The sequence below is a fragment of the Nuphar pumila genome, chromosome 13, assembly GCF_984573655.1.
Source record: "Nuphar pumila chromosome 13, dmNupPumi1.hap1.1, whole genome shotgun sequence".
NCBI classification, from domain to species: domain Eukaryota; kingdom Viridiplantae; phylum Streptophyta; class Magnoliopsida; order Nymphaeales; family Nymphaeaceae; genus Nuphar; species Nuphar pumila.
In genome coordinates this window covers 101,907,623-101,935,336 of record NC_143261.1, presented here as the reverse complement: position 1 = coordinate 101,935,336, position 27,714 = coordinate 101,907,623, and the positions used below count along the sequence as shown (strand labels likewise).

General features: G+C 33.4%; 1 protein-coding gene across 1 annotated transcript; it reads left to right on the top strand.

The window, feature by feature from the left end:
• The first annotated feature begins 133 nt into the window (after positions 1–133).
• On the top strand, positions 134–27,229 carry LOC149819520 (putative E3 ubiquitin-protein ligase XBOS34). Its single transcript, XM_089985793.1, has 10 exons — positions 134–502; positions 16,374–16,931; positions 18,393–18,507; positions 20,992–21,072; positions 21,198–21,286; positions 24,336–24,427; positions 24,651–24,732; positions 24,898–25,000; positions 25,730–25,815; positions 26,078–27,229. Exons 2-10 carry the CDS (start codon positions 16,830–16,832, stop codon positions 26,813–26,815), a joined length of 1,488 nt encoding a protein of 495 aa, XP_089841919.1. The 5' UTR covers positions 134–502; positions 16,374–16,829; the 3' UTR covers positions 26,816–27,229.
• The last annotated feature ends 485 nt before the right edge of the window (positions 27,230–27,714 follow it).

Genomic DNA, 27,714 nt, shown 5'->3' with positions numbered 1-27,714 from the left:
ATTTTTTTGCTCGAATATGGATCCAATTAGGAAATTACGAAATAATAGGCTCAGCGATATTTTATACTCAGCTACATGTCAATTTTTAGAATCACATCACGCAAGGTACGTGCTAGTTTGAGCTTCCAAATTGTATGATCTGTGTTGGGATTTTTTTGGTCTTTTTCTTTTCAGATTTATGCTTAGTGGTTTGAAATTAGGTTCTAAGGATTACTTGAAATTTTTATTTTGCAATTAATCACCGAAATATTGTGCGACTGCCAGTTTTAATGAGAGAACTGTGGCTGGAAATGTGGCATGATATCCATCCAGATGCAAAATCAAAGTTTGTCACCAAATGTAACTTTTTATTTCCTTCTGTTTATTATTTTATTGCTGCTTTTTTCAGTATTCATTATGCTGATCTTACATGAACAACCAGACGTAGACCTTTGAGAGATGCCGAGTGTTACTGGGATTATGGAAAGGCTCGGTGTGTGTGGCCTGAACATTGTGAATATTGGTTAGTTCATTTATTATTTGCAATGACTGTATTTTAATATTTAATCCATCCCAATTTTCCTTCAAGGCTTCAACATATGTTTGCTGGGAATGAGAAACCTTGACAAGTGTGTTGAATAAGATATGTTTTTCTGGATAGGTAGTCACATTTTCATATCCCGATGACCTCTAGTTTGAATTCCCCATGTGTACTGAAAGGGGTGGCCAATGAGCTGAGCTTCTTGTGAGAAGCTTGGCCCCAGGTCACCAAAACGTCCCTTAAGCTTGCTTGTTTAATAAAAAAAGCCAAGCTCAAGCAGGCTGAGCAATTCCTCATGCAAAAACTTCCAAAAATCAGACCATGGCAGCCAACACCATGGTAATGCTTATTCCCCAATTAAGTTGCAAGAGATCCAGCCAACTAAATCTAAAACATGTTTTCGCTGAAATTAAGTTGAAACATAGTATTCACAATGTGGTAAAAAATAATCTGAGGAATGTAATTCTAAAGAGAAAAAGTTGCAGCATTAACATGATTAGCAAAACAATTTATGCTAGCAGAGAACCTTCATACGATCCTTTACATAACAATGTTTATAGAAATCTAAAACATGTGTTCTTTGAGATAGTACAGGAAACCATGCTAAGATATACAAGTATGGGACCTCTAGGAGTGTTTCTTAATCTCAAAGAAGTAATCAAGTTCCAAGTGACATCTTCTATCATCATCTTCAAACTGCTGGTCAAAACCATACCAGAAAGTTGGTCCACAAAATTATTACGAAAAAAACAATGAAGATAAAAAGATAAGAACTCATACGAAATACAAATGACCCCCTTGAAGTGAAAAAATGAGCAATAACTATACTGTCCATTAATGCACCGATGGATGATATTTTGACAAAGACCAATCAGTCTCTCTAATGGAACTGGCTGTTCAACATTTCACCTATTCTAGAAGAAGAAAGTGCAATTTTTGAGGCCTGACATTCTAGATTGTATTCCCAAACACTAAATGAGACGGGTTCTCACAACTGATGTGATTATGGGCTATTACTAAGCAAAAGTTCTTACATCAAGTGGTGGAATTAATTAGACAATATATGGATTTTGATCATTTGTCAAAGTGGAATCTCCAATTCAATAGTGCATTTAAGAAAACGATGCATACCTTGAGCTTGGCCATGTATCTGCCTCGAGCCATTGCTCTCGATGGAGTTGTTTCCTCCTCCAGCAAGAAAGAAATTTTTGAGATACATGGGGTGACAAGAAGCTTGAAGACAGATAGAGGACATAACATATATAACACTTAATGGCTCTTAGAACTAACAGAAACATGTGTATCAGCTGAGTGAGATGCCTAGTTCTCTTAGAATCAGGCAGCAAGAGAAAGGAGATGCAGCCAAAAGATTTGTAAAAGGTAACCTCTGAACCATTGTATATTTCCTAAAACCAAATATTTGCTAAAGGAAGAAGATTCAATAACGTAACTAACTGTACACTTTTCTTTTTCATTTGGAAGATGATTCCTCTATCACACAATACCATTATAAAACAAAACTTCCTAAAGAAGAGGTATGTACTCCCTTTATGGATTTTATGTTCATAATCTTAGTTGAGCATGAGATTTTTATCAGAGCATCAACTAAGCTGATGCCATGTGCACTTGAAAAAAATCATACAGACGACATATATCAAAGTCTCACTCCGACAAAAAAATGAAGGTGCTTGATATTTCAACAAAAACTAATTAGAATAGTTTCTTGGATACAGCATCAACAAAAGCAATGAGATCACCCATTCAGACTTTAGCTTCAAAAAGAACAAACATCAGATAAGTTTAAAGTACAACGATTTAGTTATTCCATATGAATACAGATGGAAAACAGAATGGTTTGTAATTCAGGTGTGCTCCAATTAGAATTCATCAAATGTGATAAAAACAAAAAAAGGATATTACAAGAAAAGCTTCACATAAACACTGCTGAAAGAAAGCAAATAGGAACTTTTGAAAATCTACAACATAAAATGTGGAGTCCATTGTTGACATGTTGAGATTGAAAAGAAAAAAGTTATTAGGACGACAAAAAGGCTACAAAACAAACATACTCCAACTTTCCATAGAACTTAACTACTCATAAGCTGATGGAGGCAATTCTGGATTTCTCATGATTGGTATAAACAAGTGACATCTACGGTTTCAATTAACATTTTATTGAAGTTCTTGGAAATCTTAGCCCAATGTATACAACACAGCTACTTGATTTTCACTTCCCATGCTTTATATACTCTATCTAATGGAGAACTCCAAAATGACCATATCTGTCATATCTATCAACTTTACTCAAAAGATACCTCCACAAAATAAAACATATTAGCTGCACGAAATCAACCATGCCCTTCAACTCAAAAGATACCTCCACAAAATTTCTGAAGAGCTTCAGCGTCTGTAGCTTCTTCGATCCGGCGATCATGAGGACGAAGCACTACCCGTTGTAGAGCTCTTTCAGGCAGGCGTTGCGGAGGTTGGTGGCGGCCGATCCATGACCTACCACCTCGCCGGCGCCATCCGTGAGGTCGCGGAGGCGCTTGATGGAGAGCTCCTCGAGGGCAGGGCAGTGGTCGACGAGGGCTTTGATCCCCTTGGCGCCAAAGGTGCAGGATCCACAGGAGACCTTCTTCAGAGTGGGGCAATTCTTAGCGAAGGACTCCATGCCGAAATCCGTCAATTCTCGGCATGCCCAAAGCTTCAGGCACGTGAGATTTTGGCAGTGGATCACGACGAGGACGAGAGCATCGTCGTCGATGCTGATGGCCCGACGGTCGCACTTGAGCACGAGCTTGGAGACAGAGTCAAAGCGGGCGTCGAGGGAGAGGCGGTGGTGGCTTTGGCCCTCGACGCGGACGAAGCACCGATGGCAACCCCGCTTCAGAGTTGAGGTACGCTCGTCGAGAAGATTTTGTTCCCCTCGTCCCAGTTACATTTGTAACAGGGAGAGGGTGAAACGAAAAGATGATATGTATAAGGGCAATCTCATCTTAATATCATTTTTATATAACGAGGCTAGAATTTCGATTTAACCAAACCCGGGCTAATTTTCAAACAGCTTTCCTTCCCAAACGATAGTAGCTAGCCCTCCCAACATAACCACATCTCAAGGTGGCCAGGCTTGAGCCTATAAATTAGGCCCAAACCGGGCCAACATGGGCTGACACTGATCTGAATGCACATTCATATCTTAAAGGATCCAAATCCTGATATAACATGTCGGCTTCGGATCCAATATCCATCCGATTCATTTGCAGCCCTGTCTTTAACCATTGTCACGAGTATCAATGATAGTTCGAAAAGAACGTGACGTTATCGCAACATGACAAAAAAATTATTAGTAAATTGGTAAAATATCGTAAAATTTTTTAAAACTTGAAAATATCATTATATTAAATATCACAATGTGATGATGGTATTTTTATCTTCTTTTTTTCATATAGTGTTGCTTTTTAAACATGATTTTCCTTTTCTCCTTTTTGGTTTAAAATCTTTTATGTCTTTTCTAGACAAAAATCCCGTTTTTTCATCTTTGTATTATTTTATATCTTTCCAATGTTTAGATTTATCAAAACACTTATAATATCGGGATATTTTACCTTGTCGAGACCATTATACGTGACAACGTTTTTAACGTTTAAGCCATGGCCAAACCTTTTCTATGTTTCCTGTCATCCCAGGTGCCACTGGGCGTCAACCAAGTAGGTCAGCCATCAGCTAAAAGCCGGGTAGTGGTTGGATCCAAAATCCAATTTTTTAAAACACAAATAAAACTGAAAAATGCTAATTGGATCTGGATCTAGATCTGGTGTAGATTCTTTCAATCCAAAACCGAAACTAAGTGCTATATAACATGGTCTGCTAAACAACCCAAAACATGGGTGGGCACTGAGGCTGCATATGATTGCTTATCTGTATACAAACGGTAGAAGAGAACAGATACAACACATATTATGTTAACAACTGTACTTCATCTAATGTTTGTTTCAACTGAATAAGATTATTTTTTTTGTGGTTTGATGTATGTTGTGCAAACAGTTTGAACACATGAATATGGATCAGATAACTTCGTTTTGGATTGTACGGTCAGATCCATCACCATACGAGTGCTTTGAGATGTTTATTATAGATTTTAGTTCCGGATATGGATCTCAAATTGGATCTAAATTTCAAAAAATATTTAGGTAATTTGAAAAAAAAGAATTGATATTTTTATATATAAATAATTTAATTGGTATCATATTGGATCTAATTATAAAATTTTATCAAAAAAAAATTATGGGTTTTAGCCCTAAATATGGATCTCAAAATTGATCCAAGTGTCAAAAAATGTTTAAAATTTGGGTAATTTGAAAAAAAAAACAAGAATTCATATTTTTATATACAAATATAAAAACCATAAATAAATAATAAAACCTTAAAATGTAAAAAAATAAATTATAAATGAACTTTAAAACCTTAAACTACAAAAAATAAATCATAAAATAAAAAAATCATGAAATCAAATATAAAAAGCCTTAATTCAAACCCTAATCAAAGAAAATTAAAAAAAAATACTCTTAATTAAATAAAAAACCCTGCTTAGAAAATTTGATTCAAAGCCCTAATTAAAAAAAATTAAAGTAAAAAACCTAATCAAATCAAAGAAAAACCTTCATCAAATTAAATATCAAAAGTCCTAATTAAAGATATTTGATTCAAAGCCTTAATCAAAGAAAAACCTTAATAAAACTAAATATAAAAAGCTCTAATTATAAAAATTTAATTCAAAGCTCTAATAAAAAATATTTCTTATTCAGAACCTAATCAAAGCTCTTATTTAATCCCTAATCAGAGAGAGAGAGAGAGACCAAGGTGCCGTCCCTGACATTTTACCGGTGGCCGCGCCGCTCGACTGCTGCACAAGGGTGAGAGAGGGTCGGGAGTAGACCCGACTCCGCCAACGGTTTTTTTAAACACGGACACGCCCTAAATTATCAAAAAAAATGCCAACCCCTGTTCCTGTATCGAATGGTGATGTTTATTATAGATTTTAGTTCCGGATATGGATCTCAAATTGGATCTAAAGTTCAAAAAATATTTAGGTAATTTGAAAAAAAAGAGTTGATATTTTTATATATAAATAATTTAATTGGTATCATATTGGATCTAATTATAAAATTTTATCAAAAAAAAATTATGGGTTTTAGCCCTAAATATGGATCTCAAAATTGATCCAAGTGTCAAAAAATGTTTAAAATTTGGGTAATTTGAAAAAAAAAAACAAGAATTCATATTTTTATATACAAATATAAAAACCATAAATAAATAATAAAACCTTAAAATGTAAAAAAATAAATTATAAATGAACTTTAAAACCTTAAACTACAAAAAATAAATCATAAAATAAAAAAATCATGAAATCAAATATAAAAAGCCATAATTCAAACCCTAATCAAAGAAAATTAAAAAAAAATACTCTTAATTAAATAAAAAACCCTGCTTAGAAAATTTGATTCAAAGCCCTAATTAAAAAAAATTAAAGTAAAAAACCTAATCAAATCAAAGAAAAACCTTCATCAAATTAAATATCAAAAGTCCTAATTAAAGATATTTGATTCAAAGCCTTAATCAAAGAAAAACCTTAATAAAACTAAATATAAAAAGCTCTAATTATAAAAATTTAATTCAAAGCTCTAATAAAAAATATTTCTTATTCAGAACCTAATCAAAGCTCTTATTTAATCCCTAATCAGAGAGAGAGAGAGAGACCAAGGTGCCGTCCCTGACATTTTACCGGTGGCCGCGCCGCTCGACTGCTGCACAAGGGTGAGAGAGGGTCGGGAGTAGACCCGACTCCCCCAACGGTTTTTTTAAACACGGACACGCCCTAAATTATCAAAAAAAATGCCAACCTCTGTTCCTGTATCGAATGGTGATGTTTATTATAGATTTTAGTTCCGGATATGGATCTCAAATTGGATCTAAATTTCAAAAAATATTTAGGTAATTTGAAAAAAAAGAATTGATATTTTTATATATAAATAATTTAATTGGTATCATATTTGATCTAATTATAAAATTTTATAAAAAAAATTTATGGGTTTTAGCCCTAAATATGGATCTCAAAATTGATCCAAGTGTCAAAAAATGTTTAAAATTTGGGTAATTTGAAAAAAAAAAACAAGAATTCATATTTTTATATACAAATATAAAAACCATAAATAAATAATAAAACCTTAAAATGTAAAAAAATAAATTATAAATGAACTTTAAAACCTTAAACTACAAAAAATAAATCATAAAATAAAAAAATTATGAAATCAAATATAAAAAACCATAATTCAAACCCTAATCAAAGAAAATTAAAAAAAAATACTCTTAATTAAATAAAAAACCCTGCTTAGAAAATTTGATTCAAAGCCCTAATTAAAAAAAATTAAAGTAAAAAACCTAATCAAATCAAAGAAAAACCTTCATCAAATTAAATATCAAAAGTCCTAATTAAAGATATTTGATTCAAAGCCTTAATCAAAGAAAAACCTTAATAAAACTAAATATAAAAAGCTCTAATTATAAAAATTTAATTCAAAGCTCTAATAAAAAATATTTCTTATTCAGAACCTAATCAAAGCTCTTATTTAATCCCTAATCAGAGAGAGAGAGAGAGACCAAGGTGCCGTCCCTGACATTTTACCGGTGGCCGCGCCGCTCGACTGCTGCACAAGGGTGAGAGAGGGTCGGGAGTAGACCCGACTCCCCCGACGGTTTTTTTAAACACGGACACGCCCTAAATTATCAAAAAAAATGCCAACCCCTGTTCTTGTATCGAATGGTGATGTTTATTATAGATTTTAGTTCCGGATATGGATCTCAAATTGGATCTAAATTTCAAAAAATATTTAGGTAATTTGAAAAAAAAGAATTGATATTTTTATATATAAATAATTTAATTGGTATCATATTTGATCTAATTATAAAATTTTATCAAAAAAAATTATGGGTTTTAGCCCTAAATATGGATCTCAAAATTGATCCAAGTATCAAAAAATGTTTAAAATTTGGGTAATTTGAAAAAAAAAAACAAGAATTCATATTTTTATATACAAATATAAAAACCATAAATAAATAATAAAACCTTAAAATGTAAAAAAATAAATTATAAATGAACTTTAAAACCTTAAACTACAAAAAATAAATCATAAAATAAAAAAATTATGAAATCAAATATAAAAAACCATAATTCAAACCCTAATCAAAGAAAATTAAAAAAAAATACTCTTAATTAAATAAAAAACCCTGCTTAGAAAATTTGATTCAAAGCCCTAATTAAAAAAAATTAAAGTAAAAAACCTAATCAAATCAAAGAAAAACCTTCATCAAATTAAATATCAAAAGTCCTAATTAAAGATATTTGATTCAAAGCCTTAATCAAAGAAAAACCTTAATAAAACTAAATATAAAAAGCTCTAATTATAAAAATTTAATTCAAAGCTCTAATAAAAAATATTTCTTATTCAGAACCTAATCAAAGCTCTTATTTAATCCCTAATCAGAGAGAGAGAGAGAGACCAAGGTGCCGTCCCTGACATTTTACCGGTGGCCGCGCCGCTCGACTGCTGCACAAGGGTGAGAGAGGGTCGGGAGTAGACCCGACTCCGCCAACGGTTTTTTTAAACACGGACACGCCCTAAATTATCAAAAAAAATGCCAACCCCTGTTCCTGTATCGAATGGTGATGTTTATTATAGATTTTAGTTCCGGATATGGATCTCAAATTGGATCTAAAGTTCAAAAAATATTTAGGTAATTTGAAAAAAAAGAGTTGATATTTTTATATATAAATAATTTAATTGGTATCATATTGGATCTAATTATAAAATTTTATCAAAAAAAAATTATGGGTTTTAGCCCTAAATATGGATCTCAAAATTGATCCAAGTGTCAAAAAATGTTTAAAATTTGGGTAATTTGAAAAAAAAAAACAAGAATTCATATTTTTATATACAAATATAAAAACCATAAATAAATAATAAAACCTTAAAATGTAAAAAAATAAATTATAAATGAACTTTAAAACCTTAAACTACAAAAAATAAATCATAAAATAAAAAAATCATGAAATCAAATATAAAAAGCCATAATTCAAACCCTAATCAAAGAAAATTAAAAAAAAATACTCTTAATTAAATAAAAAACCCTGCTTAGAAAATTTGATTCAAAGCCCTAATTAAAAAAAATTAAAGTAAAAAACCTAATCAAATCAAAGAAAAACCTTCATCAAATTAAATATCAAAAGTCCTAATTAAAGATATTTGATTCAAAGCCTTAATCAAAGAAAAACCTTAATAAAACTAAATATAAAAAGCTCTAATTATAAAAATTTAATTCAAAGCTCTAATAAAAAATATTTCTTATTCAGAACCTAATCAAAGCTCTTATTTAATCCCTAATCAGAGAGAGAGAGAGAGACCAAGGTGCCGTCCCTGACATTTTACCGGTGGCCGCGCCGCTCGACTGCTGCACAAGGGTGAGAGAGGGTCGGGAGTAGACCCGACTCCCCCAACGGTTTTTTTAAACACGGACACGCCCTAAATTATCAAAAAAAATGCCAACCTCTGTTCCTGTATCGAATGGTGATGTTTATTATAGATTTTAGTTCCGGATATGGATCTCAAATTGGATCTAAATTTCAAAAAATATTTAGGTAATTTGAAAAAAAAGAATTGATATTTTTATATATAAATAATTTAATTGGTATCATATTTGATCTAATTATAAAATTTTATCAAAAAAATTTATGGGTTTTAGCCCTAAATATGGATCTCAAAATTGATCCAAGTGTCAAAAAATGTTTAAAATTTGGGTAATTTGAAAAAAAAAAACAAGAATTCATATTTTTATATACAAATATAAAAACCATAAATAAATAATAAAACCTTAAAATGTAAAAAAATAAATTATAAATGAACTTTAAAACCTTAAACTACAAAAAATAAATCATAAAATAAAAAAATTATGAAATCAAATATAAAAAACCATAATTCAAACCCTAATCAAAGAAAATTAAAAAAAAATACTCTTAATTAAATAAAAAACCCTGCTTAGAAAATTTGATTCAAAGCCCTAATTAAAAAAAATTAAAGTAAAAAACCTAATCAAATCAAAGAAAAACCTTCATCAAATTAAATATCAAAAGTCCTAATTAAAGATATTTGATTCAAAGCCTTAATCAAAGAAAAACCTTAATAAAACTAAATATAAAAAGCTCTAATTATAAAAATTTAATTCAAAGCTCTAATAAAAAATATTTCTTATTCAGAACCTAATCAAAGCTCTTATTTAATCCCTAATCAGAGAGAGAGAGAGAGACCAAGGTGTCGTCCCTGACATTTTACCGGTGGCCGCGCCGCTCGACTGCTGCACAAGGGTGAGAGAGGGTCGGGAGTAGACCCGACTCCCCCGACGGTTTTTTTAAACACGGACACGCCCTAAATTATCAAAAAAAATGCCAACCCCTGTTCTTGTATCGAATGGTGATGTTTATTATAGATTTTAGTTCCGGATATGGATCTCAAATTGGATCTAAATTTCAAAAAATATTTAGGTAATTTGAAAAAAAAGAATTGATATTTTTATATATAAATAATTTAATTGGTATCATATTTGATCTAATTATAAAATTTTATCAAAAAAAATTATGGGTTTTAGCCCTAAATATGGATCTCAAAATTGATCCAAGTATCAAAAAATGTTTAAAATTTGGGTAATTTGAAAAAAAAAACAAGAATTCATATTTTTATATACAAATATAAAAACCATAAATAAATAATAAAACCTTAAAATGTAAAAAAATAAATTATAAATGAACTTTAAAACCTTAAACTACAAAAAATAAATCATAAAATAAAAAAATTATGAAATCAAATATAAAAAACCATAATTCAAACCCTAATCAAAGAAAATTAAAAAAAAATACTCTTAATTAAATAAAAAACCCTGCTTAGAAAATTTGATTCAAAGCCCTAATTAAAAAAAATTAAAGTAAAAAACCTAATCAAATCAAAGAAAAACCTTCATCAAATTAAATATCAAAAGTCCTAATTAAAGATATTTGATTCAAAGCCTTAATCAAAGAAAAACCTTAATAAAACTAAATATAAAAAGCTCTAATTATAAAAATTTAATTCAAAGCTCTAATAAAAAATATTTCTTATTCAGAACCTAATCAAAGCTCTTATTTAATCCCTAATCAGAGAGAGAGAGAGAGACCAAGGTGCCGTCCCTGACATTTTACCGGTGGCCGCGCCGCTCGACTGCTGCACAAGGGTGAGAGAGGGTCGGGAGTAGACCCGACTCCGCCAACGGTTTTTTTAAACACGGACACGCCCTAAATTATCAAAAAAAATGCCAACCCCTGTTCCTGTATCGAATGGTGATGTTTATTATAGATTTTAGTTCCGGATATGGATCTCAAATTGGATCTAAAGTTCAAAAAATATTTAGGTAATTTGAAAAAAAAGAATTGATATTTTTATATATAAATAATTTAATTGGTATCATATTGGATCTAATTATAAAATTTTATCAAAAAAAAATTATGGGTTTTAGCCCTAAATATGGATCTCAAAATTGATCCAAGTGTCAAAAAATGTTTAAAATTTGGGTAATTTGAAAAAAAAAAACAAGAATTCATATTTTTATATACAAATATAAAAACCATAAATAAATAATAAAACCTTAAAATGTAAAAAAATAAATTATAAATGAACTTTAAAACCTTAAACTACAAAAAATAAATCATAAAATAAAAAAATCATGAAATCAAATATAAAAAGCCATAATTCAAACCCTAATCAAAGAAAATTAAAAAAAAATACTCTTAATTAAATAAAAAACCCTGCTTAGAAAATTTGATTCAAAGCCCTAATTAAAAAAAATTAAAGTAAAAAACCTAATCAAATCAAAGAAAAACCTTCATCAAATTAAATATCAAAAGTCCTAATTAAAGATATTTGATTCAAAGCCTTAATCAAAGAAAAACCTTAATAAAACTAAATATAAAAAGCTCTAATTATAAAAATTTAATTCAAAGCTCTAATAAAAAATATTTCTTATTCAGAACCTAATCAAAGCTCTTATTTAATCCCTAATCAGAGAGAGAGAGAGAGACCAAGGTGCCGTCCCTGACATTTTACCGGTGGCCGCGCCGCTCGACTGCTGCACAAGGGTGAGAGAGGGTCGGGAGTAGACCCGACTCCCCCAACGGTTTTTTTAAACACGGACACGCCCTAAATTATCAAAAAAAATGCCAACCCCTGTTCCTGTATCGAATGGTGATGTTTATTATAGATTTTAGTTCCGGATATGGATCTCAAATTGGATCTAAATTTCAAAAAATATTTAGGTAATTTGAAAAAAAAGAATTGATATTTTTATATATAAATAATTTAATTGGTATCATATTTGATCTAATTATAAAATTTTATAAAAAAAATTTATGGGTTTTAGCCCTAAATATGGATCTCAAAATTGATCCAAGTGTCAAAAAATGTTTAAAATTTGGGTAATTTGAAAAAAAAAAACAAGAATTCATATTTTTATATACAAATATAAAAACCATAAATAAATAATAAAACCTTAAAATGTAAAAAAATAAATTATAAATGAACTTTAAAACCTTAAACTACAAAAAATAAATCATAAAATAAAAAAATTATGAAATCAAATATAAAAAACCATAATTCAAACCCTAATCAAAGAAAATTAAAAAAAAATACTCTTAATTAAATAAAAAACCCTGCTTAGAAAATTTGATTCAAAGCCCTAATTAAAAAAAATTAAAGTAAAAAACCTAATCAAATCAAAGAAAAACCTTCATCAAATTAAATATCAAAAGTCCTAATTAAAGATATTTGATTCAAAGCCTTAATCAAAGAAAAACCTTAATAAAACTAAATATAAAAAGCTCTAATTATAAAAATTTAATTCAAAGCTCTAATAAAAAATATTTCTTATTCAGAACCTAATCAAAGCTCTTATTTAATCCCTAATCAGAGAGAGAGAGAGAGACCAAGGTGCCGTCCCTGACATTTTACCGGTGGCCGCGCCGCTCGACTGCTGCACAAGGGTGAGAGAGGGTCGGGAGTAGACCCGACTCCCCCGACGGTTTTTTTAAACACGGACACGCCCTAAATTATCAAAAAAAATGCCAACCCCTGTTCTTGTATCGAATGGTGATGTTTATTATAGATTTTAGTTCCGGATATGGATCTCAAATTGGATCTAAATTTCAAAAAATATTTAGGTAATTTGAAAAAAAAGAATTGATATTTTTATATATAAATAATTTAATTGGTATCATATTTGATCTAATTATAAAATTTTATCAAAAAAAATTATGGGTTTTAGCCCTAAATATGGATCTCAAAATTGATCCAAGTGTCAAAAAATGTTTAAAATTTGGGTAATTTGAAAAAAAAAACAAGAATTCATATTTTTATATACAAATATAAAAACCATAAATAAATAATAAAACCTTAAAATGTAAAAAAATAAATTATAAATGAACTCTAAAACCTTAAACTACAAAAAATAAATCATAAAATAAAAAAATCATGAAATCAAATATAAAAAACCATAATTCAAACCCTAATCAAAGAAAAAAAAATACTCTTAATTAAATAAAAAACCCTGCTTAGAAAATTTGATTCAAAGCCCTAATTAAAAAAAATTAAAGTAAAAAACCTAATCAAATCAAAGAAAAACCTTCATCAAATTAAATATCAAAAGTCCTAATTAAAGATATTTGATTCAAAGCCTTAATCAAAGGAAAACCTTAATAAAACTAAATATAAAAAGCTCTAATTATAAAAATTTAATTCAAAGCTCTAATAAAAAATATTTCTTATTCAGAACCTAATCAAAGCTCTTATTTAATCCCTAATCAGAGAGAGAGAGAGACCAAGGTGCCGTCCCTGACATTTTACCGGTGGCCGCGCCGCTCGACTGCTGCACAAGGGTGAGAGAGGGTCGGGAGTAGACCCGACTCCCCCAACGGTTTTTTTAAACACGGACACGCCCTAAATTATCAAAAAAAATGCCAACCCCTGTTCCTGTATCGAATGGTGATGTTTATTATAGATTTTAGTTCCGGATATGGATCTCAAATTGGATCTAAATTTCAAAAAATATTTAGGTAATTTGAAAAAAAAGAATTGATATTTTTATATATAAATAATTTAATTGGTATCATATTGGATCTAATTATAAAATTTTATCAAAAAAAATTATGGGTTTTAGCCCTAAATATGGATCTCAAAATTGATCCAAGTGTCAAAAAATGTTTAAAATTTGGGTAATTTGAAAAAAAAAAACAAGAATTCATATTTTTATATATAAATATAAAAACCATAAATAAATAACAAAACCTTAAAATGTAAAAAAATAAATTATAAATGAACTTTAAAACCTTAAACTACAAAAAATAAATCATAAAATAAAAAAATCATGAAATCAAATATAAAAAGCCATAATTCAAACCCTAATCAAAGAAAATTAAAAAAAAATACTCTTAATTAAATAAAAAACCCTGCTTAGAAAATTTGATTCAAAGCCCTAATTAAAAAAAATTAAAGTAAAAAACCTAATCAAATCAAAGAAAAACCTTCATCAAATTAAATATCAAAAGTCCTAATTAAAGATATTTGATTCAAAGCCTTAATCAAAGAAAAACCTTAATAAAACTAAATATAAAAAGCTCTAATTATAAAAATTTAATTCAAAGCTCTAATAAAAAATATTTCTTATTCAGAACCTAATCAAAGCTCTTATTTAATCCCTAATCAGAGAGAGAGAGAGACCAAGGTGCCGTCCCTGACATTTTACCGGTGGCCGCGCCGCTCGACTGCTGCACAAGGGTGAGAGAGGGTCGGGAGTAGACCCGACTCCCCCAACGGTTTTTTTAAACACGGACACGCCCTAAATTATCAAAAAAAATGCCAACCCCTGTTCCTGTATCGAATGGTGATGTTTATTATAGATTTTAGTTCCGGATATGGATCGCAAATTGGATCTAAATTTCAAAAAATATTTAGGTAATTTGAAAAAAAAGAATTGATATTTTTATATATAAATAATTTAATTGGTATCATATTGGATCTAATTATAAAATTTTATCAAAAAAAATTATGGGTTTTAGCCCTAAATATGGATCTCAAAATTGATCCAAGTGTCAAAAAATGTTTAAAATTTGGGTAATTTGAAAAAAAAAAACAAGAATTCATATTTTTATATATAAATATAAAAACCATAAATAAATAATAAAACCTTAAAATGTAAAAAAATAAATTATAAATGAACTTTAAAACCTTAAACTACAAAAAATAAATCATAAAATAAAAAAATCATGAAATCAAATATAAAAAGCCATAATTCAAACCCTAATCAAAGAAAATTAAAAAAAAATACTCTTAATTAAATAAAAAACCCTGCTTAGAAAATTTGATTCAAAGCCCTAATTAAAAAAAATTAAAGTAAAAAACCTAATCAAATCAAAGAAAAACCTTCATCAAATTAAATATCAAAAGTCCTAATTAAAGATATTTGATTCAAAGCCTTAATCAAAGAAAAACCTTAATAAAACTAAATATAAAAAGCTCTAATTATAAAAATTTAATTCAAAGCTCTAATAAAAAATATTTCTTATTCAGAACCTAATCAAAGCTCTTATTTAATCCCTAATCAGAGAGATAGAGAGACCAAGGTGCCGTCCCTGACATTTTACCGGTGGCCGCGCCGCTCGACTGCTGCACAAGGGTGAGAGAGGGTCGGGAGTAGACCCGACTCCCCCAACGGTTTTTTTAAACACGGACACGCCCTAAATTATCAAAAAAAATGCCAACCCCTGTTCCTGTATCGAATGGTGATGTTTATTATAGATTTTAGTTCCGGATATGGATCTCAAATTGGATCTAAATTTCAAAAAATATTTAGGTAATTTGAAAAAAAAGAATTGATATTTTTATATATAAATAATTTAATTGGTATCATATTGGATCTAATTATAAAATTTTATCAAAAAAAATTATGGGTTTTAGCCCTAAATATGGATCTCAAAATTGATCCAAGTGTCAAAAAATGTTTAAAATTTGGGTAATTTGAAAAAAAAAACAAGAATTCATATTTTTATATACAAATATAAAAACCATAAATAAATAATAAAACCTTAAAATGTAAAAAAATAAATTATAAATGAACTTTAAAACCTTAAACTACAAAAAATAAATCATAAAATAAAAAAATCATGAAATCAAATATAAAAAGCCATAATTCAAACCCTAATCAAAGAAAATTAAAAAAAAATACTCTTAATTAAATAAAAAACCCTGCTTAGAAAATTTGATTCAAAGCCCTAATTAAAAAAAAATTAAAGTAAAAAACCTAATCAAATCAAAGAAAAACCTTCATCAAATTAAATATCAAAAGTCCTAATTAAAGATATTTGATTCAAAGCCTTAATCAAAGAAAAACCTTAATAAAACTAAATATAAAAAGCTCTAATTATAAAAATTTAATTCAAAGCTCTAATAAAAAATATGTCTTATTCAGAACCTAATCAAAGCTCTTATTTAATCCCTAATCAGAGAGATAGAGAGACCAAGGTGCCGTCCCTGACATTTTACCGGTGGCCGCGCCGCTCGACTGCTGCACAAGGGTGAGAGAGGGTCGGGAGTAGACCCGACTCCCCCAACGGTTTTTTTAAACACGGACACGCCCTAAATTATCCAAAAAAATGCCAACCCCTGTTCCTGTACAGCTGGCAACAAAAAACGACGAGTACTTGATTTTCAGGTGCTTTTTGAAGGTCATCGGTTTCCACGCGGAGTGCACCATCACCACGACCAACACGAATTTTTTTCCGAGACAGCGAGGAGTCTTTAAATCTTAACCAGAACCCCGAAGATCTCGATCGAATCCATGGAACCAAACTGGGCTTTGCTTCTCGACGAAGCAATTCCCTGTCATTTTCAGGACGAAGCTTCCTGGAAAAGTCCACCCCAAATCTCTTTTCCCCTTCTGAACTAAACTAAACAGGAAAAAAAAAGACGAAAAATTTATGATATTTTCGGGAATTTGAGATTCCCACCTTCCGCAGTTCCGCTCTTAGGATTCTTCTTCCCACAATCCCCCTTTTCGCTTTAACTCCTCTTCCGGGGATTCCGTACGGTCTCCTTTTCCTTCTTTCCGAGCCCTAGCTTTCTCGTGTTTGGGAATTTCATAAGACTTTCTTCTTCTTCGGTCTTCGTTTTGGGTGAATGAAATGGGAGCTCAGCAATCCAAGGACGAACTGCTGTACCAGCATGTGACGGTCGGAAACATCGGCGCCATCCGATCCCTTCGTCGAGATGGCGCAGGCCTCGAGGTATGTTCTCTTTCATTTGTTTGTTTTTTTCGTTTCACGTGAAAAATTGGCAATTGGGGTTTTTTTTTCTGGGTTTTCATTGGTTCCTTTCTCGACTTTTTCTTGGTGGTCGGAATGGGTTCCAGCATTGTGTTGTTAAGATGGAGGGCAGAAGCTTGCTTTCTGACCGATTTTGAAGTTAAGGATTTATATGAAAAATTTTCCGTCGTCGCGATTTCGATTGGTTGGTTGGAAAGAAGTAATTCGGGTTACCGTTGAGTCATTGCTAATGGATGCTATCTATAATTTTCAGATAGTTCTGCGTTTCATTTTATGGTATCATATGAATACAGTGGAGCAGTAATCGCGGGTTCCTTGTGATATCGTTTAACAGAATTATTATTAGCATCAATGTCCTATAGTTGCAGGCTATTGCCCTTGTTGGATAAGTGGATTTTTTTTTTGCTCTTATTTCTCTTGAGTTTAACAATGAATTTTATAAACTAAGAAATGTGTGGGTACTTATGTTACTGACTATATGTATATATTTTTTTGTTTGCATTGATAGGTTGCATGTGAAGGATTGCTTTTTGCATCACAATGTTTTTGCAAGAATTTAATTAGAAAGTGAATTCTAAGAAATTTTGAACTTCTCTGAGAAATTTGTGATATTTACGTGGTGGGTTTTTTTTTTGGGGGGTTTACATTGGTGTGTTGCATGGTAAAGAATAGCTTTTTGCATTACAATGTTTTTGTGTATCCTATTAGGTGATGAACACACTTTCTAATAAATTTTGATCTTGTATGAGAAATTTGGGATATTTACGTGGTTGGCTGTTTTTGGATTTACATTGGTATATTGCATGGTAAAGAATAGTTTTTTGCGTCACAATGTTTTTGTGTATCCTGTTAGATGATGAATTACACCCTGCAGCTTCCTGCAATGAGTGCTAGACACAATGCAATGGGCCCAATTGCTTGTTTAGCCATCTGTGGAGGCTTGATTTTTAAGCTTTTCAATTGGACATCGGCAGTGCTCTATTTCTAGATGTGGGATCCTACAAATTTACTCTAGTTTGGTGTCTTAAAAGGATCCACTATGTCATTAGTGCATTCTACTTTTTATTTTTTAGCCTTTTCATATTGTGAAAGCTCCAGTTTCTTTTCCAATCTTTTAGAATTTCTGGCAATTCTTTTTTAGTAGATTTTTTTCACTACATTGTTCTTTTCATTTTTTTGCATCTGTATGGAGGTGGTCATTGCTGTTGTTACTATTGTTCTTTCATTACTATCATATGAGTTGGTGCCTGTAACATGAAAGTCCCAAATTGTTACATTTTGGGAATTTCCTTGTACTATCGATTCTGGTTACTCTTTTGTTTCTTTTTCAAATATCTGAAATATTTTCTTGGATGTGGTCCTCGTTGTCATTGACTAATGTCATGTATGTATAAATAACATAAGATGCCGTCTTTCTTGCAGTGGATAGACAAAGAGGGGAGAACTCCTCTTATTCTGGCATGCACGAGAGGGGAACTTTTAGACGTTGTAGAATGTCTTATCGAACTTGGTGCCAACCTGAACGCTTATCGCCCTGGTATTTTTTCCACATCTAATTCTAATCTAATTACTGTAAGATCCTCCAGGGAATTTGAAGCTTGCTTAGCTGGAAGCATGCTCAAGTAAATGACAACTGAACTGGAAATACTCTGCTGGAGTGGGAAAAGAACGCTTGTCACATTTCTTGTCATTAAAATGATATTTTTGCTATGTGGGTGATATATAGTGGATTCGAGGTTTTCATTCAGTATTTAATGGATTCCAACAAGTTCATCTGATTGCCTTCTAGAAATTTTACAACTTCATGGTGGCTCATTAACTGTAATCTCTAAGATATTTTAGTAAATTTCCATGGAATGCATGTTAAAAATATGCTTTATATCTAAGTCACCTTTTAAGTTTTTTATAGTTTGTGGAACTACCTCTGATGATGATGATTAACATGTAAAACATATGGTATCTCAACCATTTTTAGGAGGGAAAAAAAAGAACTTGTTAATTTGTTGAACATTAATAACAGATTCATACAATGATTTCCATTTTTTTCAATTTTTAAAATTTATATCACTAATTTTTAAAAAATGGCAGTAATTTTTCTCAGAGTTTCCCTTGACAAAAACCCTTGCCAATATTTTCACAAGATGATATTGTTGATCGTGATGTGTGTGTGCATACATGTGTGCTTGTGCCTCATGTGTGTGTGCACATGCGCATGTGTACGAGTTAGTAAGTTAGGGTTTGTGTGTGTCCATACATGTGTGCTTGTGCCTCATGTTTGTGTGCACACACACGTGTACGAGTTAGTAAGTTAGGTAGTTGATAGGGCTGTTATCCTTCTCTCTTCTTCACCTTTAATATCTACACATGTATCTATAATTTTGTTAGTAAGTGGACATTATGCCATCTGGTGAAATGCCATTCTCATTCTAGTCAACCTTATAGGCATCTGTTGCTCACCCAATGCATAGTTACAGGCCTTTAAGCACAATTACTTGATGTATACTATATCCAATGCTCTTGTGATCAATCCCTATTTTATGCTATCTTCCTCTCATGGTGGAGAGCAGAGTGATTCGACTGCGATGTGTGTGTGGGATCATTTATGATAGGAAAAATAGGTCACTATAAGCAGAAGAAAAGACCTTTTTTTTTATGAGTTCGATATTGATGATAGTGACGATATCGATGATGACCTTGATACAGAGCTGCTAACTATGCCGAATGTGCTAACTATGTATATGATGCTGAAAATAGACTGATTTGAGATCCCTTCCATTATTTTTAGCAAAAGCAATGTCTCCTTGCATAATATGAATTCCAAACATTCATGTGTGTGTGTTGACAAGAATTCTACTGGGATGTTGATGATCGTTCTTCTAACACTGGCTTTTACATTTTCTTGATGCATCCTCATATAATGGAAGAACTAAAGTCAGAACATCTGCTTACAGACATCTCTTTGATTACATCTAACATGCTTCTTCTACATATTGTGAAAATATGATTTGTATCAATGTTAACACTAAGAAACAGTTTCATGAATCACCAGGCATGACAAGACTGATTGCGTCGTTATTTTCCATCAGTTGCTGTTTACCACTTTATATGAGTAAACAACCTTGCTAGAGGCTGTAAAAGAGTTGTTGGTTTTAATTGTCTTTCTAAATTTGTGGTTATTTATTTCATCCGTCATCACTTTCAGATGATGTATTAGATTATATATAGCAGTTGGGCTAGTTCTTTTATATGTTTCAAATATTGAGGGGAGTTTGTTGGTTTCCTGTAGATCACTTGTGTCAGTCATTGTCCTGCTTGACATAATGTTTGGGTTACTGGAATCTTGATTAAGGACTATAGTGTGTAATCTTTCTAGCTGATTTAGGCTGCAATAAGGTGCCTCTGAGTAAGTTACATGCTATAGGTATCAATTTGAAAACCCTAGTCAAACAAAAATGTGTGGTTATCTATAAATGATGTCATGTAAACAAGGATATAGACTTGGATATTCTTTTTCTTCTGTTGTCTGCATGACTGAATATCCAGTTACATCTATGATATTTTTGCTTTGCAGTCAAAATATCCAAATTTAGTACAAATGAACCTAGTATGCTTTTGGGCAGTATCTCCATCTTGTTATAATCTCATCGAAGGACTCTGGCATCTGAACTGCAGCGCCATTACCTTTTTCAATAAAAACATGCATTCTGAACTATGTTTGATGAATGTTCTTGTAGTAAGTTGTAATATGTGCTCATTGACTTCTCCATAAAGAGCATATAAGGTGATACTAAGAGGAGGTGAATGGGGTATCTTTGTGACAGGTTTTGAGCGTAGTTTCCACGCATTCAGAGTTTCATGTAGTTTACTTGGTTCCAATTTGTCAAGAGCATTTACTTGATGCCAACTATTTTGCTCTTTGATTTGGCTGGGCTTGTTTGGTTTAGCTTTGCATCCGTACCTTGTGTTTTTTGGTCTGAAACATGGAAACTGCAGACAGCTTAATCATGCTTTGTGCACCCAGGTTCTCATGGAGGAACTCCTTTGCATCATGCTGCCAAAAAAGGCCTTGATAGAATAGTCCTGTCACTTCTTTCACACGGAGGTTTGTCCTGGATGGCTTTTGTATCTTATGTTGAGAATTTTTTTTCTGCAAAAGCTTTATGTTCTGTATGCGACATGCTTGTCTCATTAATTAAACTTTAAGTTCTCTTCTGCATCCCATTTCAGCTAATGCAGTGGTGATGAATGATGATTGTGAAACTCCTTTGGATGTGTCAAGAACAAAGGGACACATCAATGTTGTCCGTGTTATTGAGGTAAAATCTTTGTGAAGCTTCAGATTTTGGCTGGTTTTACTAGTGATTTCTGCATGTCTGAGTGGACGTGCATCTGGAGTTCTGGACAGTTGCATGCATATGTGTCTGCACCCATGTATATGTGCATTCACCTGCATGCATATGCATCTGTGGCTCTTTGTGCATGCTAGGGTTGTCAGTAGGTTGGGTATGAAATTATGAATCCTAATCTGTTCTGGAATCCGATGCTATGTTACCGAGACATGGCAGATTAGCCGGCGTACCCATGTTGACACGGGCGCTGTACCTGTACGCCATGAGTTGGGTCGGGTCGGGTCTCAGACCATTTTTTTTCAAAAATTTTACCCGATAAACCCCCCTCCTTCTTGTAATGAAATACAAGTGCCAAAGAAAACATTGTCACAAAGTGACTACAATAAGCACAATGTCTCTAATGGACAAGATACAATATGCAAACACCAAACATACACAAAGATAAGTCACATGGGTGCGGGGGCGGGGGTGCGGCACTTTCAAAAACCTTGGGTGCGAGGGTGCGGCAAAAAAAAAAAAAAAAAAAAAAATATATATATATATATATATATATATATATATATATATATATATATATATATATATATATATATATATATATATATATATAAAGGGGTCTGGGTTCCCCCAACGCGGGTCCTGGGCAAGGCCTAATCAATACCACCACCAGCTACGCTCACGTCACTTTCTAGCAAAATAATTAACTGGCCGGGCAAGGCCTTAGCTGCCCGCCCTTTCCCCTCTGACCCACAAACCTCATTTCACCACACCATCAATGGTCAAGTGCTCACCTCATTTTTTTTATTGTAATGATTATAAAGAAGATCAAACCAAGACCCATTAGTTTAATTTAAGTAGAATATCATTGTATCTCCTTGGTCAGGATGTAATTACTCGGGCTTTAAAATCACCAGCCAATATCTTATTAGTTTTGACCTCTGTTTCCGTGACCGTACCTCCTCCAGCCATCTTTTCTTCCTTTACATTTTTAGATTTCTTTATGACATATAATAAGATATTGGGAGATTTTGTGTTTTGCGCTTTTTCCTTCTGGAAGTGGAGGGGGGACTAGTTGGGGGCAATTAGTTAGTGCATCATGTGAAGGAACTTTGGTTAGAGTCCCCAACCCTCGTTGGGTGCAACACTCGAGACATGTAAAGGGTTAGGGATAACGACGGTGGAGGGAAAGCGACTGCCATGGATGGATGTAGACAGGTCAAGACTCAAACCATACAGAGAGAGAGTGAAAGATGTACTGGTGTTTAGGGTTAGAGAGAGAGGTTTTTGCTTTGAATTTTTTATTATTGCAATAGAAATTTAACGTGTAGGGTGTGATGTGATTTGAAGTAATAAGGGGCAGCAGCGTTAGCTTTACTAATTTGTCCCAAAGGCCGAATGTTGGAAGCATGGGAAGCAGCGAAGGATGAAAGGGGGAGATTGGTTGCGCATCAGAGACTGGGGCAGTAATAGTGCAGGCACAGCAAGGAGCTTTGCAGGCGCAGCAGCAGCAGCCATGGCCGTGAATGATTCCCTTTAGGTTGGTGGCTTCAGAGGGGAGCTGTTTTCCGTTTGTGGTCTGGTTTGCTGACTTTTGATAAAAAGAAAAAGCAAGGTTTTTTTGTGTATTTTCCTTAAGAAAAAAGTAGTATTTTTCTTCTTTTTTTGGTGGTTTTAATGGAGGTGGGTGGTGGTGTTCTTGTGATGGTAGACAAGAGAAATGTTCGTGTTGGTGTTGATGGTGGTGGTTTTGAGGACGGGGAGAGAGGAGTTGGTGGTGAAGAGAGGGAAGGTATTAGTCCGGCGCCTCAAAAGCTGTCTCGCACTGACGCGTTCCCCTTTAGGATGCCTCCCTTCTCCCGTTGTGACAACAGCCCCACCTTTTATAACAGTGAGGGCAGGTCGAGCGATTTATACGATGTCCCCGGTGGTGCAGTTGCAGCAGGAGCTGCTGCAACAAGGACTCTGCAACCTTTTCCTATTGCCTTCAAATCCCTAGGTATCAACTCTAAAACAACACCCCTTCCAAAACACCCTTTGCACTTCTTTTCCGGCACCTCTGATTTGTCCAAAGAATCACCCTTATACCATTTCATAGGGCAAAATAAATAAAAAAATAAAAAAAATAGATCAAAATGACCCAGGGTCGGGTTGACCACACCGGGTGCCGCACCCGCGTCGCGTCGACGTGGGTGCTTTACCTGTCTGGCTGAATCCCTGTGACATAGACACAAAGAGAAGAGAGAACTTAAAAAATAATAATGGAATCTATTATTGAAATGCTTGAAAAAGCATTACAAGAAGATGGAGCCAAGCACCCATATTTATACACAACAAGGGACCCAAGGGGGTTCCCATAGAGTCGTTGGCAGCTATGCATCTCTCTCTCTCTCTCTCTCTCTCTCTCTATATATATATATATATATATATATATATATATATATATATATATATATATATATATATATATATATATATAGCCGTGTCCCCATACCCACATGTTTTGGAATTACCACACCCTCCGTACCCGTACCCCTGTGACATAGATCCGATGGGATTCAGGTTTGGTTATAAATGAGGAGGTTGGCCTATGCATTTGGGTTAGATTCATACGTTTGATTAGTATACAGAGCCTGGTATGGTTTACAACATTTCATACCAAACCCAGGTCCAAATGGAGTTCTGATTAAGATCTGAAAATTTAGTGTAAAAAGCATAAAAACTACTGTTTTATTGGGTATGGACTGTGTTGACCCTGGATAGTTTTTTCTATTGTAGGTCCGGGTCAGACATGTGTCTGGACCCGGTACCAGCACCTTAAAGTCGGATCCAGGTCTAGGCTCACCCAGGTCCGGTGAAGGTTCGACCTTTTGACACCTAGTGCACACATGCATGTGTTCCTTCAGAACTTTGATACATGCAGAGGATTTTCTTAAATAATTTGGTTACATATTGTTGATTCCATTTTTTTCTTATGTTTGTTTTTCACTCGCTATGTTCATTTCTATCTCCTACCCAGGGACATATTTGCCTTTTCTGTGGTTGGGTTCGGGAGCTTTCTGGTCCAGGTATATTGGAGGCACTAGCACCTCAATGGGTATCAAAAAAAGTGTTAGTATTTGCTCAGTAGTCATTTTCTTGCTGTTGGCTTGTTAGACTTAGAAGTCTATCTGTTGATGCACATTTTGTCAAAACTAGTAATATGATAATATCCTGCAAAATTTGTGCTTTCTAGCCTGGCTAAAGAAAGCAGGTTATGCTTCAATCATTAATTGTAGGGTGGTTTTAAGAAATTAACAGATTATTTGCATTGTTGTATTTGGATTGTTTTCAGTTGGGTGGTGATTATACCAGTGGATTCTCGCAATCCAACCAGTCCCAGAAAATTTCAGCTTGCTATTTATCCTGGTTTGCAGGTATGGAACTTCAAGCTTAACCATCAAAGCTTGATGGACTAGTAGCATGCAGATTCTTGGGTTTTTCTCAAGTTTGCTTGCTATTAGTTAATGTCATTTTATTCTGATTACTTATCTTCATGTTAGAATTATGTTATTCTTGCTGTGTTGATATTCTGTTTGCAGGTTGCACAGCCTCGGACAGTCATTTCGCTGTTGAAGGCTGAAATTGAGGAACCAAAATTTAACCAGCCAGATCCCATGCTGATTATTTTTGACAGGCACAGCAGTAAGTTTCTCTTAGTTTCCAGATAAAATTTGCTCAATCATGAAATTTATTAAAGCCACAAATTGCCATGGGCTGTGAATGGAACTTTGTTAGCTATATTATGATCTATGGGATGGGAGCTTTATTGTGGAATCTGTTTCATAGGCTCTAGATGCACTTTATATCTCATAAAATTGCTCAACTATAACCAATGTACTCCCCATAAGAATAATGGGGCTCTTAGCAAATTTAGACGGTACCATCGGTAAGGATGAATACAACTATGGGAAATTTCCATGGCCCAAGAAATAATCACCGTGTTTCTAAAGAAAAAGGATGAGAATTTGACAAATTTTATACTGCATTCTTTAGATGATTCAATGAAAAATAAAGTGGCTTGGGCTGAGGGATTTACCATGAATGGGGTGCATTTAAAATGCATATGTCATGATTTTTACCTCTTCTTTATAAATACAGATAATAAATATTACTAGCATTGACCATTCTTCAACAAAAGAGGAATGCTTCTGACTGAACGGTTGTGGGTTTGAATAACATGTTGGGTTGTTTCCAGTGATCAGATCAAGCTGTGTATAAATCCAATATCTGTGCAATTTAACGAGCACAATAATGTGGTTGTTTGTAGTACTTAATTGTTGAATTAGTCTTTATCTGGTGATTCTGACCAATGCGCATTTGGAAACAAAAACGTTTTAAAACCACCTCTGTACTGACTGTAACATTTTACAGAAACAAAGTTCAAGTTCTTATCTGAAAAGGAGGGTAACAAAGAGCAGTTAAAGAGGCTTTATGAAGCTTGTAGAGGAATTCCGCAGGTACTAATGAATGCTATTTAACATGCACATGTATCTTTCATGGACTCGTCCACACACACGTGTGTGTGTGTGTGTGTGTGTGTGTGTGTGTGTGTGTGTGTGTGGTTCCACACACATACAATTAGTTTCTTCTTGTTCGCTGTAAACAAAACAGTATTGATGCTTTTTGTGTCCAAGCTCTAGATTTGTGTTACAGCCGATGGTGCACTTCCATGGACCTATTTTGAGAGATCCCAACATAATTCTCCCTCTTCCTTTGCAGCGTATAAATCCTCCGGCAACATCGCTTACATCATCAGCAGAGGATCTTGAGATAGCCATGGCCATCAATGCTTCACTCCAATCAGCTATGGAGGAAAGTCTACCCACTTTACCAAACACCCACCAGAGCATTGAAGCTATTAACACCAATGGTTGGGCAGGCCCCAGTGGAACTCTTACCTACAATGACTGGGGATTCAACATTGTTCAGACTGCAATTCCAGACAGACCTCCATCTTCAAAAACTGGTGGTGACAGGCCGCCATCAACTTCAGAAGCAAATGCTGGTGATTGGCTGGCTGAGCCTGTTAGCTGTAAACCTAGTGGACGGGTTCCATCTGAAGCTGGCCCAAGCAACCCCCCAGCTCAGACTTGTCAAAGTCACCAGCCACATGATATCCCCTCTGTTGAGATCTCTTCAGCGGCTGGTTCTTTGGCTCCTTCGGCTCCGCCTCTTCCTGAAGAAGGTCCAATTCACTACCCTACTATTGATTCCAGCCCTATTGACTTGGACGTGCCTTTTGTAAAGGATAGTTCACATAAGCGCCCATCCAAAGATGATGGTGATGGTTCACCGACGTGCGTAATCTGCTGGGATGCTCCAATAGAGGGTGCATGCATCCCTTGCGGTCACTTGGCTGGTTGTATGGCTTGTTTGAATGAGATCAAAGCAAAGAATTGGGGTTGCCCTGTTTGCCGTGCAAAGATTGAGCAGGCTATAAGGGTTTATGCTGTGTAGATAAATTCCAGCATAGGTAAACGGAGTTGGACATCTGTTTCAGTACATCATAGAGACCTTTGTTATACATGTTTATGCTGTGTGTAGGTAAATTCCAGCGTGCGTAAGGGAGTTGGACCTATATTTCAGTACACAATAGAAATACATATGCCAGATTTGTGATCAAAGCCCGTTTGTGTACTGTTGCGGATGATGAGCTGCATTTAGAGAAACCGGACATTGAAGGTGGCAATTTGCTCATATTGCTGTTTGTAGATTTGCACGAACGAGTCAGAATCCAGTTCTTCAAGCCACCATATGTAAATATTTCCTTCTCGTTCACATATTTTGAATGGACTTTATGGGTTAAAATAAAAATTTTTTTGAAACGCTGGTTAAAATAAAAGTTTGAGTGTTCCTCTTCCGAGAAGAAAATGTTGAAAGTAAACCTGTTTACCTTATGGCTGTGCGTTGGTGAAAGGCACGTTGGATGTCTCTTTTGGTTTTTCTTATTTTTCCTCCTGTTTTAGTTTTTGTTTGTTCTTGGTTTCAACTTTCAATTGGAGACTGTAGGTGGTAAAAATGATGTTTATATTGTCTTACGTTTGGCCAAAGGCTAGTTAAGCAGGTTTGTTCAATGTGGGTGCTGAAGTTTGCTTTTCAAACGGATTCACCTTGATTTTGTTGCAGATAAGCATGGTATATAGTCAACTCGAAGTGCAATTAATGTTGCAATAACGTGATCAAGAACTTTTCATGATTCAGATTCGTACCCAAAAAAGTTTTGATAATTCAAATGCATGCCTCATTTATTTTACGGCTACTAAAAGCATACCTGTTTTTAGTTCCCAAGTTGGCGTTTCTTATTTTCACTCGATTTCATTTTTTGAAAGAAAGTACGCTATTTATTAAATATATTT

Coding starts and splice junctions, on each gene's coding strand:
- LOC149819520 (XM_089985793.1), top strand. CDS start 16,830: ATGGGAGCTCAGCAATCCAAGGACGAACTGCTGTACCAGCATGTGACG. Junction 21,073..21,197: donor GTCACTTCTTTCACACGGAG/GTTTGTCCTGGA, acceptor ATCCCATTTCAG/CTAATGCAGTGGTGATGAAT. Junction 25,816..26,077: donor CTTGTAGAGGAATTCCGCAG/GTACTAATGAAT, acceptor CTTCCTTTGCAG/CGTATAAATCCTCCGGCAAC.